General features: G+C 47.6%; 1 protein-coding gene across 3 annotated transcripts in view; it reads left to right on the forward strand.

Annotated features, from left to right (window-relative positions):
* The window catches only part of AFG2A (AFG2 AAA ATPase homolog A), a 963,796-nt gene extending 946,675 nt beyond the window's left edge, over window positions 1-17,121 (forward strand). For all 3 annotated transcript variants that reach the window (XM_063920291.1, XM_063920292.1, XM_063920293.1), the window contains one exon: window positions 16,890-17,121. In XM_063920291.1, the coding sequence (XP_063776361.1) occupies window positions 16,890-16,992 (103 nt within the window). In that variant the 3' untranslated portion in view covers window positions 16,993-17,121. The remainder of the gene's footprint in view (window positions 1-16,889) is intronic.
* The last annotated feature ends 840 nt before the right edge of the window (window positions 17,122-17,961 follow it).

The raw sequence follows: 17,961 nt of genomic DNA on the forward strand, positions 1-17,961 counted from the left end.
CCAGCGTGGATCTCTCCTGCCCCGGCAACCTGGTGTCCTCTCTCCCTGCTGCAGCGCTCCCGTTGCCTGTGTGACCGGCCCAGGTGAGCAGCGCTTGCAGCGGGGAGGAGGGGGGGGGGGGTTGATGGTGATGGTCATTTGGGGGGGGGGGGGTGATGGTTATTGGCGGGGGGGGGATGATGGTTATTGGCGGGGCCCCCAGTGCAGGTCTCTGTGGAACGAGGTGACATTCACCAAAAGCCTGTTGTCTAAATGCTGCAGCCTAAAAAGCCAGAATGACTCTCACAATGAGTCCTACTCCCCCAGCCACCCCCCCACCCCTCCCACACCCGCATCATCCCTGCTCCAAACCCCCCACCCATGGCACCCCCTCCCCTACGCACGCACCCCCACCCCTCCCCAACCTGCAGCACCCCATCCTCGCACCCACCTCCCACCCAACCGCCCCACCCGCAGCACCCCTGCACCCGCCCCTCCCCCCCCACACCCACGCACCTGCCCCTCCACCACCCGCAACACCCCCACAGCCGGCCCTCCCCAACTGCGGTAACCCCACACCCGCCCCTCACCCACCCACAGCGCCCTCGGATCCCCTCCCCCATCTGCTCCATCCCCGCACCTGCCCCTCCCCTACCCGCAGCGCTTCCGGACCGCCACCACCCCCCCGCAGCCGCCAGTCCCCCACCCACAGCACCTCCGGCCCCTCCCCCACCCCCATCATCTATAGACACCTTCCCCCATTCGCGGACCCTACCACACCTTCCCCTCCACCACCCCCAGCACCTCTGGACCACCACCCACAGCACCTAAGGACCCCCTCCCCCATCCACGGCTCCCCTGCAGCCACCCGCAGCTTCTACATACCCCATCCAGCACCCCCCCCACACCCGCAGCACTTCTACAATCCATCACCCAACCCCCCCCCTGCAACCCCACCTCCCCCTACGTACCCACACTACCACCCCTCCCCCATCTACAGCATCTACATCCCCCATCCGTCCCATCCCACACCCACACCTCCCCCACCCACAGCACTTCTGAAACCCATCACCTAAGCTCACCCCCCTGCACCTCCAAACGCACACCCCTACATCGCCCCTCTTACACACACACATCACCTCCATACCCTCTCCTTCATCCACAGTCCCCCGCACCCACCCCTCCCCCACCAACAGCATCTACACTCCCATCCGCCCCTCCCCCACCCGCAGCACCTCCAGACCCCCTCCGCCATCCGCCCCCCCTCTACACCTCCCCCTCCCCCACCCACAGCACCTCTGCACCCTTTCCGCCATCTGTGCCCCTGCACCCACCCCTCCCCCACCCGCAACACCTCTGGACCCCCTCCCACACCCACCCCTCCACCACACGTAGCACCTCGGACACCATCCACTACAAGTGATTCCCTGATTCGTGGTGATCAGCGGCACGGATAGGCACCTCACTGAACCCACCCCCTTTCCAAACTCCCCCCACACACTCTGAACTTCTGTGACTATAGTTGCTACCAATGGACATTGGATTAATAAGAAACACTAATACTGTGGCCATTATGTGTCTACGCGACACTGCTACCTGTGGCCATTGTATATAAGTGGCGCTGCTACCTGTGGGCACTGTGTGTATAAACACAGCTACTACCTGTGGCCATTGTATCTAGAACCAACTCTGCTACCTGTGGGCACTGTGTGTATAAGCAACACTGCTACCTGTGTCCATTGTGTATAAGTGGCGCTGCTACCTGTGGGCACTGTGTGTATAAGCGGCTCTGCTACCTGTGGCCATTGTGTGTAGAACCAACTCTGCTACCTGTGGGCACTGTGTGTATACGCGGCTCTGCTACCTGTGGGTATTGTGTGTATAGTATACGCGCCTCTGCTACCTGTGCCCATTGTGTGTATAAGCGCCTCTGCTACCTGTGGCCACTGTGTGTATAAGCACCTCTGCTACCTGTGGGTATTGTGTGTATAAGCGGCTCTGGTACCTGTGGCCACTGTGTGTATAAGCGCCTCTGCTACGTGTGGGCAGTGTGTGCATAAGCGCCTCTGCTACCTGTGGGCACTGTGTGCATAAGCGCCTCTGCTACCTGTGGGTATTGTGTGTATAAGCGGCTCTGCTACCTGTGGCCATTGTGTGTATAAGCTGCACTGCTACCTGTGGCCACAGCACTTCGGTGTCTTATCTATAGCAGTATATACTACACTATGTTATTCATTGTGCCCTGCGGCCACTCTGCACGCCCTCACAATGGGCTACGCCCCCTTGACAATCGCACGCCCTTCCCCCTTGCAATATTTACCCACTGTCATAAAAACATTTGCAGGTAATACTCCATATAATAATAATTATAGCACAGTTGAAGCCCATGCAGGGGTTACCGGGTCTTAGCCTCTTGCAACGGTATTTTCTCTCTAACACCTTGCCTCTCTTTATCCTCTCCCTACCACCCTGACTCTCCCTATCCTTTACCGATCGCACAGCGTTTCTGTACATTCCCTTTCTCCCCCTCCTCCCCCCCACGCCTCACTATCTTTTCTCAACCAGACACCATTTCTGTATGCCCTCTATACTGCCCTGCGTTTCTGATTCTGTTACCTACCGGCCTGCGTATGTTCAAAGGCCTGCAGGGGTTAACGGGGCGTAGCCCCTCCCGACTGTGTGAAGAGTGCCCGTAGGGCGCGATGAATCACCTAGTATATATATATTTATCAAGGGGCCCAGCCCATGCACACTCTAATGATTAGCCAAGCCTCTGTGGTAGGGGCCCGTGCTTAAGGGTGTTGCCAGCTATCAGTGCACTCCCAGTGGGCCCTTCATGCCCCAATACGACACTGGCTATCTTTCAGAGGATTTTTTCATTAGGGTTGGTGATTCTGATAAGGTTACAAGGATGTATATTATTTAAAAAATATACATATTTAGAGACTATCTTAATCCATTTTCAATTGTTTATGTTTAGAAATACTGCTGGTTATATTACAATATGTAATATAATAATATTGTTATTCTTCTAAAATAAGAACATTTTATTGCTTATATTTTCACAAAAGACTGCTGAGCTTCTAATAATGCATTTTGCTATCTCTGTCCTCTGCATATCTCACTGTGACATTTTGCAAAAGTACAGCTGTATTTGACCAGTTTCTCCTAATTTGGCAGCTGAAATTCTATTTTCAGTTTCATTAAAATGACAGTAAAACCTGGACTGGAACTACCCACTTGCTTATCTCCCAACCCCAGTGTCTGTTAAGAACACTGTATTCCTTCGCTACTCATTGTGGCAGTTAATTCAAGGCTGAGATACTGGGCTACGTACTCATACCTCACATCTTTATCCTAGCTTCATGCAGATAATTTATGCGCATCGCAGACATGTGTGAAATTAAGGAGCGTGACCGCATGGGAATGCCGTACCAACCGACCACGCCTCTATTTCCTGCTGCTGTGGGGACATGGCCAGTGCTCCGTGAGCTGCTGCAGATGACCCCAGTCCCTCTCTCCCGTGAATAGATATCGTGCGTATGCAAAAAAAAATGAGTTATAGTAGACTTACCTTTGTTAACGCTTTATTCGAAATTCATAGGGTCCACAGGGAGAACATCGTGGTTGTAGTTGGTGGATGAGTGTCCGGCCACCAAACAGTTAAGCTTTCAGTCTTCCCAGAATGCTCGGCTCCTCTCCCCTATAACCCACCACCATGCTCAGGCAGGTCAGTTTTGTTAACAAGCCCAAAGAGGAAGCGGATAGAAGAAAGATATTGTACACATAAGAACACATGCTCGCAGACAGGAGAAAGGAACCAGTGACTAATGCCACAAAAACTAAGAGAGGCCAGGTGCATCAGAGTGGGCGCCCTGTGGACTCTATGAACCTCGAAGAAAGAGAGTTAGCAAAGATAAGTCAACCATAACACTTGTTTTCTTCTTCGGGTTTTATAGGGCTCCACAGGGAGAATATCGGGGATGTCCTAAAGCAGTATTTTTAAGGGAGGGGACGCGCCTGAGAGGAAAACTGAATCCTGCATCCAAAGGAAGCATCCTGGGATGCAAACGTATCAAATTAGTAAAATTTTAGAAATGTGTGAATGGAAGACCACGTAGCGGCCTTACATATTTGCTCAGGAGATACCCCATGGCGTACCGCCCGCGAGGGTCCTACAGATCTAGTAGAATGGTCAGAAATTGATGTTGGGACAGGCAAATCAACTTGATTGTATGCTTGTGCAACAACCATTGTAATCCATCTGGCCAGTGTCTGTTTGTTAGCTGGCCACCCACGCTTGTGAAATCCATAAGGTATAAATAGAGAGCCGGATCTTCTAATTGGATATAGTACCTGCCTTACGTATCTACGTAGACCGAACCAGTTCTAAGACTGTTCTTTTGATGCAAGATCTGGTGAGACAAAAGCCGGGACTACAAATTCATGATTTAGATGGGACCTGTAGACCACTTTAGATAGATAACCAGGCCTAGTCCGTAGAACTGCCCTGTCATGATGAAAAATCAGGAAAGGTGGACGACAGGAGAGAGCTCCTAAGTCCGACAACCTTCTAGCAGAGGCAATAGCTAGCAAAAAAAATTATATAAGCCGTCAACCATTTGAGGTTCGCTGATTATAAAGGTTCAAAAGAGGTCTCTTGAAGTGCATCCAGTACTACAGAGAGATCTCATGTAGCTACCGGGGGTACATATGGAGGTTGTACACATATGACACCTTGAAAAAAAGTTACGTATATCCAGTAGTGTAGCAAGTTTTCGCTGAAACCATACTGATAAAGGAAAAAATAAGATTTTAAACCTACCGGTAAATCTTTTTCTCCTAGTCCGTAGAGGATGCTGGGGACTCCGTAAGGACCATGGGGTATAGACGGGCTCCGCAGGAGACATGGGCACTCTAAAGACTTTAGGATAGAATGGGTGTGCACTGGCTCCTCCCTCTATGCCCCTCCTCCAGACCTCAGTTAGAGAAACTGTGCCCAGAGGAGACGGACAGTACGAGGAAAGGATTTTTGTTAATCTAAGGGCAAGATTCATACCAGCCCACACCATCCACACCGTATAACCTGGAATATACGTAACCAGTTAACAGTATGAACAAAACAGTATCAGCCAACGACTGATCTTAACTGTAACATAACCCTTATGTAAGCAACACTATATACAAGTCTTGCAGAATTTTGTCCGCACTGGGACGGGTGCCCAGCATCCTCTACGGACTAGGAGAAAAAGATTTACCGATAGGTTTAAAATCTTATTTTCTCTTATGTCCTAGAGGATGCTGGGGACTCCGTAAGAACCATGGGGATTATACCAAAGCTCCAAACCGGGCGGGAGAGTGCGGATGACTCTGCAGCACCGATTGAGCAAACATGAGGTCCTCATCAGCCAGGGTATCAAACTTGTAGAATTTTGCAAAAGTGTTTGAACCCGACCAAGTAGCCGCTCGGCTAAGCTGTAAAGCCGAGACGCCTCGGGCAGCCGCCCAAGAAGAGCCCACCTTCCTAGTGGAATGGGCCTTTACCGAATTTGGTACTGGCAATCCAGCCGTAGAATGAGCCTGCTGAATAGTGTTACAGATCCAGCGAGCAATAGTCTGCTTAGAAGCAGGAGCGCCAACCTTGTTGGCCGCATACAGGACAAACAGAGCTTCTGTTTTCCTAATCCGAGCCATCCTGGCTACGTAAATTTTTAAGGCCCTGACTACATCAAGGGATTTGGAATCCTCCAAGTCTCCCGTAGCCACAGGCACCACAATAGGTTGGTTCATATGAAACGATGACACCACCTTAGGCAAAAATTGAGGATGAGTCCTCAACTCTGCTCTATCCACATGGAAAATGAGATAGGGGCTCTTATGAGACAAGGCCGCCAATTCGGACACCTGCCTTGCAGATGCCAAGGTCAACAACATGACCACCTTCCAAGTGAAAAACTTTAATTCAACCATTTGAAGAGGCTCAAACCAGTGAGATTTTAGGAACTGTAACACCACGTTAAGGTCCCAATGGTGCCACTGGGTGGCACAACAGGGGGCTGGATGTGTAGCACTCCCTTTACAAAAGTCTGGACTTTTGGGAGAGAAGCCAATTCTTTCTGGAAAAATATAGATAGGGACGAAATCTGTACCTTAATGGAGCCTAACTTTAGGCCCATATCCACTCCTGTCTGTAGAAAGTGGAGAAACCGGCCCAAATGGAAATCTTCTGTAGAAGCATTCTTGGCTTCACACCAAGAAACATACTTCCTCCAGATACGGTGATAATGTTTCGCCGTCACGTCCTTCCTAGCCTTTATCAGAGTAGGGATGACTTCTTCCGGAATACCCTTCCCAGCTAGGATTCGGTGTTCAACGCCATGCTGTCAAACGTAACCGCGTTAAGTCTTGGAACACGCAGGGCCCCTGCTGCAACAGGTCCTCCCTGAGAGGAAGAGGCCATGGATCTTCTGTGAGCAGTTCCTGAAGATCTGAATACCAGGCCCTTCGAGGCCAATCTGGAACAATGAGTATTGTCTGCACTCTGTTCCGTCATATGATTCTCAATATTTTTGAGATGAGAGGAAGAGGAGGGAACACATAGACCGACTGAAACACCCATGGTGTCACCAGGGCGTCCCCTGCTACTGCCTGAGGGTCCCTTGACCTGGCACAATACCTCCGAAGTTTCTTGTTGAGTTGTGACGCCATCATGTCTATTTGAGGAAGTCCCCAAAGACTTGTTATTTCTGTAAAAACTTCTTGATGAAGTCCCCACCTCCTGGATGGAGATCGTGTCTGCTGAGGAAGTCTGCTTCCCAGTTGTTCACTCCCGGAATGAATACTGCTGACAGAGCACTTACGTGATTTTCTGTCCAGCGCAAAATCCAGGTAGCTTCCGCCATTGCCACTCTGCTCCTTGTCCCGCGTTGTCTGATTGAATCAGAACCGGAAGGTTGCGAAGAATATTCTCCGCTTGTCGTAGGCCGTTGTATATGGCCCTCAATTCCAGTATGTTGATGTGTAGACAAGCCTCCTGGCTTGTCCACAGTCCCTGAAAATTCCTTCCTTGTGTGACTGCTCCCCATCCTCGGAGGCTCGCGTCCGTGGTCACCAGAACCCAGTCCTGAATGCCGAACCTGCAACCCTCTAGAAGGTGAGCACTCTGCAGCCACCACAGGAGAGACACCCTGGCCCTGGGGGACAGGGTTATTTTCTGATGTATTTGAAGGTGGGACCCGGACCACTTGCCAGAAAGTCCCACTGAAAAGTTCTCGCATCAAGTCTTCCGAAGGGGATGGCTTCGTAGGTCGCCACCATTTTCCCCAGTACTCGAGTGCATTGATGGACTGACACTCTTTTCGGTTTTAACAGGTCTCTGACCATGGCCCTCATTCCGAGTTTTTCGCTCGCAAGCTGCTTTTAGCAGCTTTGCACACGCTAAGCCGCCGCCTACTGGGAGTAAATCTTAGCTTATCAAAATTGCGAACGAAAGATTCGCAATATTGCGAAAAGACTTCTCTGTGCAGTTTCTGAGTAGCTCGAGACTTACTCTTCCAGTGCGATCAGTTTAGTGCTTGTCGTTCCTGGTTTGACGTCACAAACACACCCAGCATTTGCCCAGACACTCCTCCGTTTCTCCAGCCACTCCCGCGTTTTTCCCAGAAACGGTAGCGTTTTTTCACACACTCCCATAAAACGGCCAGTTTCCGCCCAGAAACACCCACTTCCTGTCAATCACATTACGAATACCAGAACGAAGAAAAAAACCTCGTAATGTCGTGAGTAAAATACCTAACTGCATAGCAAATTTACTTGGCGCAGTCGCAGTGCAAACATTGCGCATGCGCATTTAGCGGAAAATCGCTGCGATGCGAAGAAAATTACCGAGCGAACAACTCGGAATGACCACCCATGTTCTGGAGTTCCTGGGCTTTTTCCATCGGGAGAAAAACCCTCTTTTGTTCTGTGTCCAGAATCATGCCTAAGAAAGACAGCTGAGTCATTGGAACCAACTGTGACTTTGGTAGATTTAGAATCCAGCCATGTTGCTGTAGTACTCTCAGGGAGAGCGACATGCTTTTCTGCAACTGTTCCTTTGATCTCACTTTTATCAGGAGATCGTCCAAGTACGGGATAATTGTGACTCCTTGCCTGCGCAGGAGCACCATCATTTCCGCCATTACCTTGGTGAACACTCTCGGGGCCGTGGAAAGCCGAAACGGCAACGTCTGAAACTGGTAATGACAGTCCTGTACAGCGAATCTCAGGTATGCCTGATGAGGAGGATATATGGGTAAGTGAAGGTATGCATCCTTTATGTCTAGTGACACCATAAAATTTCCTACTTCCAGGCTGGAGATAACTGCCCTGAGCGATTCCATCTTGAACTTGAACCTTTTTAAGTACAGGTTCAGGGATTTTAAATTAGAATGGGTCTGACCGAGCCATCCGGTTTCGGGAACACAAATAGGGTTGAATAGTACCCTTTTCCCTGATGTATTAGGGGAACCTTGATAATCACTTGCTGTTGACACAGATTTTGAATTGCAGCTAAAACTATCTCCCTCTCTGGGGGAGAAGCTGGTAAAGCCGATTTGAAGAAGCGGCGAGGTGGCACATCTTTGAATTCCAGCTTGTAGCCTTGGGATACTATTTCCATCTCCCAAGGATCCACGTCCGACTGACCCCAGACGTGGCTGAAGAGTCGAAGACGTGCCCCCACCGGTGCGGACTCCCTCAATGGAGCCCCAGCGTCATGCGGTGGATTTAGTAGAAGCCGGGGAGGACTTCTGTTCCTGGGAACTGTCCGCTTACCTCTGGCGAGGAAGGAAGAGCCCCGACCTCTTCTGGACTTATGCGACCGAAAGGACTGCATCTGATACTGTGGTGTTTTCTTTTGCTGTGGGGGAACATAAGGCAAAAAAAGTAGATTTACCCGCGGTAGCTGTGGAAACCAGGTCCGCGAGACCTTCCCCAAATAAAAACCTCACCCTTGTAAGGTAAAACTTCCATATGCCTCTTTGAGTCGGCATCACCCGTCCATTGGCGGGTCCACAGTGCTCGCCTAGCCGAAATCGCCATGGCGTTGGCCCTTGAACCTAGTAGCCCGACGTCTCTCTGAGCGTCTCTCATATATAAGACTGCGTCTTTGATGTGACCTAAGGTCAACAAAATGGTATCCCTCTCTAGGGTATCAATATCAGCTGACAAGGTATCAGTGTGTATTGGAGACGGTAGCGCCACCTTCTTGGATAAGCGCGTTAAAGCCTTGTCCACCCTGGGCGAGTATTCCCACCGTACCCTGTCCTGTGCAGGGACAGGATAGCCATAAGAATTCTTTTGGGAATCTGCAGTTTTTTGTCTGGAGTTTCCCAAACTTTTTCAATAATGCATTCAGCTCATGAGATGGGGGAAATGTTACCTCAGGTTTCTTTTCCTTAAACGTGTACCCTCGTGTCAGGGACAGAGGGGTCATCTGTGATATGCAAAACATCTTTTATTGCAATAATCATATAATGAATACTTTTGGCCACGCTTGGGTGTAACCTTGCAGCATCGTAGTCGACACTGGAGTCAGAATCCGTGTCGGTATCAGTGTCTGCTATTTGGGATAGGGGACGTTTTTGAGACCCTGAAGGGCCCTGTGACACAGTTAAAGCCATGGATTGACTCCCTGCTTTTTCCCTGGACTCTACTTTGTCCAATCTTTTATGTAATAGAGTCACATTTGCATTTAAAACATTCCACATGTCCAACCAATTAGGTGTCGGCGTTGCCGACGGAGACACCACAATCATCTGCTCCACCTCCTCCTTAGATGAGCCTTCCGCTTCAGACATGCCGACACACACATACCGACACCCCCACACTCAGGGATATATCTATATGGAGACAGTTCCCCCAATAAGGCCCTTTGGAGAGAAAGAGAGAGAGTATGCCAGCACACACCCAGCGCCACCAGACTGGAATAAAATCCCAGTAGTACAGCGCTTTTATAGTAATATATATATAAATAGACTTCACTGCGCCAATTACATGTTCCCCCCCCCCCTCTTTTATGCCCTCTGTAACCGTGTTCAGCAGGGGAGAGTCCGGGGAGCCAGCTTATGCAGTGTGCTGTGGAGAAAATGGCGCTGGTTAGTGCTGGAAGGATCAAGCCCCGCCCCCTCACCGGCGGGCTTCGGTCCCTCTCAAATTATTTATACTGGCGGGGGTTTATTAATATACTGCCTCTGCAGTATCTATTTTATATGCCAGTGTCCCTTGAGGTTAATAATGCTGCCCAGGGCGCCCCCCCCTGCGCCCTGCACCCGTACAGTGCCTGTTGTGTGTGATCTGTCTGGGAGCAATGGCGCGCAGCATTACCGCTGCGCGTTACCTCAGTGAAGATCATGAAGTCTTCTGCCGCCTTAGAAGCCGGGTGAGTATGAGAAGAAAGAAGACTTCAATCTTCCGGCTCTGTGAGGAGGACAGCGGCGCGGCTCCGGGACGAACGGCGAGGGTGAGACCTGCGTTCCGACTCTCTGGAGCTAATGGTGTCCAGTAGCCTAAGAAGCAGAGCCTATCATTTAAGTAGGTCTGCTTCTCTCTCTCCTCAGTCCCACGATGCAGGGAGCCTGTTGCCAGCAGTGCTCCCTGAAAATAAATAACCTAACAAAAGTCTTTTTCAGAGAAACTCAGGAGAGCTCCCCTGCAGTGCATCCAATCGCTTCTGGGCACAGGATCTAACTGAGGTCTGGAGGAGGGGCATAGAGGGAGGAGCCAGTGCACACCCATTCTATCCTAAAGTCTTTAGAGTGCCCATGTCTCCTGCGGACCCCGTCTATACCCCATGGTCCTTACGGAGTCCCCAGCATCCTCTAGGACGTAAGAGAAATAGGTACTTTCAGAGAAGCAAGGCGTAATCCTAGATTCAAACCTCTTTGAAGAGAAGCAACTATCCTTGATACTTTCACATGGGGCGCTTCTAAGCGCTATGATGCAACTATGTTAAATAGGTATGCCATATTCTGTAATTCAAACAATGCTTAAGGCATGCAAGCCTGCTTCAGCAAACATATTATAGAGGGATAGAGGTTGAAAATCATTTTGCTCTTAAATGGATGATTTAAGAGCCACGCCATCAAATACAAACGGTTCAGATCCGGATGTAGACATGGCCTTTGAAATAGAAGGTCCTGTTGCTGAGGAAGTTGAAGGGGTTGCCCTACAAAGAGGCTCTGTAGGTTGAGGAACCAGTGCCATCTGGACCAAGCTGGGGCTATCGGAATGAGGTTTCTTCCTTGTTTGGATTTCCTTATTACCCTTGGGAGAAGGATTATTGAGGGAAATACGTATGGTAAATGAAAGGTCCATTGTACCGCTAGAGCGTCCAAAAATGCCGCTTGCGGATCAACTGACCTTGATCCGTATACTGGGACTTTGTGGTTGTGATGCGAGGCCATCAGATCCACGTCTGGCCGGCCCCACCTGCCACCAGTAGTGAGGAGGCCTGGTATGAACACTGCTGATATGGCTGGAATATTTATTTATTTATTTATTATTTATTAACAGTTTCTTATATAGTGCAGCATATTCCGTTGCGCTTTACAATTAGAACAACAGTAATAGAACTGGGTAAAAACAGACAGACATAGAGCTAGGAAGGCCCTGCTTGCAAGCTTACAATCTATAGGGAAATAGATATCATCTATCCTTGTGTATCTATTCCTATTGCATAATGGTCCACCAGATTGCTAGGTTCTTAATGGGTTGTATGATGATACCCCGTAATGTTGGCCAAGTGTCAGGAGGGTGTGAGAGTAAAGAAAGACAAAATATGTGATGTTATGTATACTGTACAGAGAGGATGTAATTAGATAGGGAAGCACTGAAGGTTATGTGGGTGAGTCTGGAATTTGATAGGCTAGTCTGAAGAGGTGAGTTTTCAGGGAACGTTTAAAGGTTTGGAGACTAGAGGAGAGTCTTATTGTGTGTGGGAGGGCATTCCACAGAGTGGGTGAAGCCCGGATAAAGTCCTGTAATTTTGAGTGTGAACAAGTAATGCATGTGGAAGATGACGTTCAACCCATTTTAGTATTTTGGCTGCCTCTTGCATTGCTATTTTGCTGCAAGTGCCGCCTTGGTAATTGATATATGCCACTGTTGTGGCGTTGCCGGATTGAATTTGCACAGGCCTGCCTTGGAGAATACTGCGTGCCAGTGTCAATGCTTTGTATACTGCCCTCAGTTCCAGTACATTGAGAACTGAGACTCTGTCAGGCTCCATTTCCCTTGAAGCAAGTGTTGCTCGGTTACAGTCTCCAGTCATAAAGGCTGGCATCTGTAGTTAGAAGCACCCAATTCTTGATCCAGAAGGGGCAATCCCTGTTTAGGTGATTGCTGTGGAGCCGTTAAGTTAATGATAGGTGAACCTCCAGAGTCAGAGTTTATTATCTACTGTTTGATTTGATGAGGCTGGCATTCGACTTGGCCAGAATCAGCCTTTGCAAAGACCATGAGTGAAATTGGGCAAATTCTACCATGTCAAGCGCAGATACCCTCAGGCCAAGGACTTGTATGGCCAAGTGGATTGACACCTGAGGGCGGTGAAGGAACTGATGTATTTTGTCCCTCAGTTTCAATATTTTGTGCATTGGTAGAAACAGTCTTTGATTCTGGGAGTCTAGCAGGGCGCCTAAATGTACCATCCTTTGTGATGGTATGAGGGAGGACTTTTTCCAGTTGCATTGCCATCTGTGACTTTGTAGGAAGGCTAACGTCGTCTGTATTGGCTGTGCAATACCTCCTGTAATTTTGCCAGTAGCAGTATGTCATCCAGGTAAGGAAGTATCCTGATTCCTTGATGACGCAGGTGTGCTGCTATGACTGCCATGACTTTTGTAAACATTCTGGGTGCTGTAGCCAGGCCAAACGACAGCGACTGGAACAGATAGTGTTGGTTTAGGATCGCAAACCTTAGGTATCGTTGATGTGAAAGAGCAATAGGTATATGCAGATAAGCATCTTGTATATCCAATAACACAATGAAATGCCCAGGCTCTAATACTAGAACTATGGAGCATAGGATTTCCATGCAAAACTTGAAACTTTCACAATCTTTTGAGAGATTTGAGATTGAAAATAGGCCAGTATGTCCCATTCGGCTCTGGTACAAGGAACAGGGTCACATAATAGTCCCTTTCTTTTTGAGCCTGAGGAACTGACACTATTACTTCTGATTGGAGGAGTGATTAAAGAGCCTTTTCTGTGTCTGTAAGACTCGTGCGACAAACTGCTGAAGGGGACGTCCTTTGAAAGAGATGTCGTACCTGTGAGAGACTACATCTTGCATCCATACGTCTGAAGTGGTCTTGATCAAGACTTATGCGAAGTAAAGAAGTCAGCCTCCCACCCTGAGGTCCCCCAGGGGGAAGCACGTCAGGCTGTAGGTTTGTCAGGTTTTGCTGGGGGTTGCATTGCAGCCCATGGCTGCTTATTCTTGGGCTTAGTAGACCTTGAGGCATTTTATTGCCTAGGAAACACTTGTCCTTTCGCATTTCCTTGTGGACGAAAGGTACGAGATTGGAGCTGTTAGGCCGTGGTGTAGCTGAAGGGAGAAAACCTGTTTTGGCAGCCGCTAAGGATACCACTATTTTCTTTAGTTCTTCTTCAAACAGAACATCTCCCATAAAGGGTAGTACTTCCAGAGTTTTCTTGGAATTTAAATCCTCTTTCCAAGAGCGTAACCAGATAATGCGTCTTGCCAGCACTGACATTGCCGACACTTTTGCCGCCAACACACCAGCATCAGATAGCACTTCATCAATGTAAGATGTCGCTTTCTTGATATAATCAAAATAGATTCTGCACTCTTCTGATATATCTACAGGCAATTCCTCCTCTATTCCCTGTAACCAAGATTCATTCGTTTTTGCTGCCTATGAGGCTGTCACTGTAGGCCTGTTTACAGCAACCACCAGTGAAAAGATAGACTTGAGGCAATTTTCAATGCGTCTTATCTGTGGGTTCCTTTAATGGTAGTGACAGGTAAAGTAGATGTCTTAACCAAACATGTTATTTGAGAATCCGCTAGAGGAGGAGTCTCCCACCTCGCACAATCTCCGCAGGGGTAGGATAGCAAGATGAGATTCGCTTAGACAGAGGAAACTTTTTACCAGGGGTGTTCCAAGGCTCCTGTCTATTTTCCATCAGATGGTCTGAATGTAGAAATTCTGATTTGATTATTTTCTGTCATTTAAATACATCAGTTTTCTTAGCGACAGCCGCAGGTTCATCCTCAGCTTGCTGAAGGATTTGTTTATTTGCATCTGTTAATGCTGGTACATCTACAATAATAGAAGCCTCCTCCTCTGCTACACATGAATCCGTGACACAGAGAATATTCTCTTCACCTTCCTCCTCAGATGACTCGTTTGAGTCTGATATAATTGTGGATGAGAGGAAGATGTAGTATTTCTAGTTGATCTAGAATGCTGTTTGTTCCCTGGCAGCATCTTTTGTAAACTATAGATGTCTGTGCCAGACTTTGAACTGAACTTGCCCGAGTTTCCACTCAGGGTGGATTTGTATCTGGGGTTGGTACCCAATAATTGTGTAAAGCAAGCCCAGGGAGGTTCCTGTGTAGCTACAGGAGTTGTTGACTGACTAAGAGGTGTATAACAAAAAACACATAGCCCATCTTGTACAACATCCTGTGCAAATAACCCCACAGAGCACATTTTACATGAAAGCAATAATAGGGTGTCTGACTGTATGCGACCTTTTGCCTTGCTAGACATAACTGCACAATTTGTGTTTCACACTTGCACACTTTTATGGCAAGAGTAATTTATAACCAAGTGTAGTATGTCTCAAAAGACAGCATTTTAACTGCTGCTCAGAACAACCCTGAAAGCACCTGTTTCACAGGATATAAAGAAAAGTGATCTCTCTCTCTCTCTCTCTCTCTCTCTCTCTCTCTCTCTATATATATATATAGCAGAAAAAAAGATAAATCAGCAGAACTAGCACAAGTCACATACAATGCAGATAAATACAAAATAATATAACTGCAATGAGCACTTGAATCAACTACCCAGCCTGTTTTTGAAAGCAGGTAGGATATAAGTGTTTATAAAAACATGGCTGTTTAGAGATGTTTTTACAGGGAGACTTAGCCCAGCGTTTCCGGAGACCTTGTTTGCTGCTTGCTGAAGATGGCTGCCATGGTCTCTGAGGGAAGGAGGGAGTCTTGTATACAACAGGAGGGTGGGAAATCTGCAGTAGACTGACACCCAAAGTTGGGGGAGGGGCTACAGATTAAACACCACCTCCCCTTGCTGGTCTTCCACCCCAGGTACTAAAGGCCTTCATAAATTTAGTGTATACACTAAAAACCTGTGCCTTAAATGACCTGGTGGTCTAGTGGAATCCCTGACCAAAGCCATTGTCCACACCAGCGCCGCAGTCCATATCCTGGGACACGCAGTGGACCGCGATTTAAATGTGGGTCCTTTTAAGATGGGACCCTCTTACCTGCCCCCATATGCCAGCTACGCTGTCCTGGGGTCCCCACAATGAGCGGTGCTAGACGCAGTGTACAGCCCCTGCCACAAGTACTTGTCTTGGACATGCTGGAGTTTCGGCACCAGTGGGTGGTGATGGAGCTGTAGCACTGAAGTCTAACAGACTTACAGCACTGATAAGCACAGAAAAGGAAAAAAACTATTACATTTAAAAGCGTAGGGCTGCTATATCAGCCCCCTGTAACTGTTTGGTGCCCGCACTCTGATCCACCACCTGCAACCCCGATGTTCTCCCTGTGAAGCCCCATGAAAACTGAAGAAGAAACATCTATTCACAATTGCTCTGCAGAGCTGCGAGTAACAGGGGCCTTCTCAACTTCTATTCCCACTGCAGGATGATGCTGCCTGTGGGTGGGACGGCCAGACGTTGTCCCGAAAAACAGTATTGTCAGGCCAAAATCAGGACAGTTGCCAGATATGCACGCCTTCCACATTATGTATTATCTATTGCTTCAGGAGTTAACTCACGTGTCCTTTATTATTATTATTATTATTATTATTATTCTCATTTATTTATATGGCGCCACATGAGATCCGCAGCGCCCAATTACAGAGTAGACAAATAAGCAAAACATGAAGACAGTGACTTACAGTTCAATACACTATAGGACAAGTAGAGGGTATATAAACATTTTAGTGCTGTTTACTGATGCAGCTATAAGTTTCAGGGTGGCAGAAAACCAAAAGATTTGGTGCCATCAAAGGGAGTATTGAAAAGTAGATAGGTTAAGTAAGAGATGTAACAGTACATGAGGGAAGAGGTCCCTGCTCGTGAGAGCTTACATTCTAAAGTCTTCTAGAATTTATCCAGAAATGTTTCTGATTATTTCCCATAATACTTTTCTACCTCCACTCAAACTTCATAGAATGGGCTTATTACCAGATTTGCCCTTTTCTCTGATACCTAGAAGCGTTACTTAGATTCTCTTCCAGATACTACAGAATGGGCTAGGGCATTCGATCTCTGCAGTAGATGGGTTTGGGCTCATGATGTCAGACACAGCACGTGCTGAGATGGGATCAGTATGAAAAACTGGCGGCTGGGATCCTGGTCGTCAGTATACTGACTGCGGGATCCTGGTCACAGGTATGCTGGCAACGGGGCGAGTGCTAGAAAGTCCCTAGCCGGGATCCCGACTAGCGGTATTGTAACCGCATCCCGCTGAGATGTATTTGTTTTTTATTGGACTCTACTTGATGGTCACAATGATTAATTACCTTTTTATTTTTGCTTATTGCATGTTCTTGTAAACTTTGTTTCTTCTATACTCTTTTTTTTTTGTGTTGCAAAAATAGAAATAATTAAAAAAAATACAGTAAAGTACATGTTTTCTTTTCCCTCAGATCACTGCAGTGTGTCGAGAGGCTGCACTGCTGGCTTTGCAGGAGGACATTAATGCCAAGTGCATACTGGGAAAACATTTTGATCAAGCTTTGGCCATCGTGACCCCAAGAATTCCAGACTCACTCATCCAGTTTTATGAGACTTACCAGCAGAAAAGTAGAGTGCATAATTTATAAGTTGTATTTTTATTGGCGGAAAGCATGTCATGATTAAATACATTTATAAAAAGGATCCTAGTTTGTCAATGTTTTCTATATAAATTGCTGATGATAAAACCTTAAAAAAAAATAACTAAATTGGACAAAGACAGAGTTGTCATAAATACGTATAGCAGATGAGTTGGGTGATTTTTAGTGCATACACCTGTCGAGTAGCTGCTGAAGTGCTTCCTTAAGAGGTGAATTTTAAGATGTGTGGTGAGAGTAGATGCTTGACAGACATTGAAAGACAGCACATTCCTAATGCTAAGGGCAAATAATGAAATGGGCCTCCTAATGAGGAAACAGTATCATCTTGCTGAGTCAAAATGGAGAGATCTCATTTTAGAGAAAGGTCAGATAAGCTGTCAGCAGCAAATGTGACTAATAAAGATTAAAGATTCTCAATAAGCCCAGCAATTTGTATACATAGGTTACAGTGCTAGTGAACATGTATACAATGTATATTCAGGATACACACACAACTCTGTCTCATATTAAGGGGTGGCATCATCCTGCTCCGCATGCTAAGATGGTCACACACAGACAAAGGACAGTATCCTATTAGCTGCAGTGAGTTACCGCAGCTAAAGGATTTCCCCCGGGGCTATCCCCGTAAGCCAGCACTTATCAGGGATTCTGCTTTGCGTGCCTCAGACCCGTTATTGGACACGAACACATGGGTCCGCAGTGTTATGGATCCCATGTGTTATCAGCCGATAACGGGCGAGTTTTCGCACGATAAAAAATGGGCTGTAATTGGATAGCCTGTAGCGCTATCGGGCTGAAAATCTCGTTTTTACCGTGCAGTAACTCGCCGCACCTAATAGGATACCACCAAAAACCTGCTTCTCTTAGCAACAAGACCACTGCA

This window comes from Pseudophryne corroboree, chromosome 1, assembly GCF_028390025.1.
Source record: "Pseudophryne corroboree isolate aPseCor3 chromosome 1, aPseCor3.hap2, whole genome shotgun sequence".
Lineage (NCBI taxonomy): Eukaryota > Metazoa > Chordata > Amphibia > Anura > Myobatrachidae > Pseudophryne > Pseudophryne corroboree.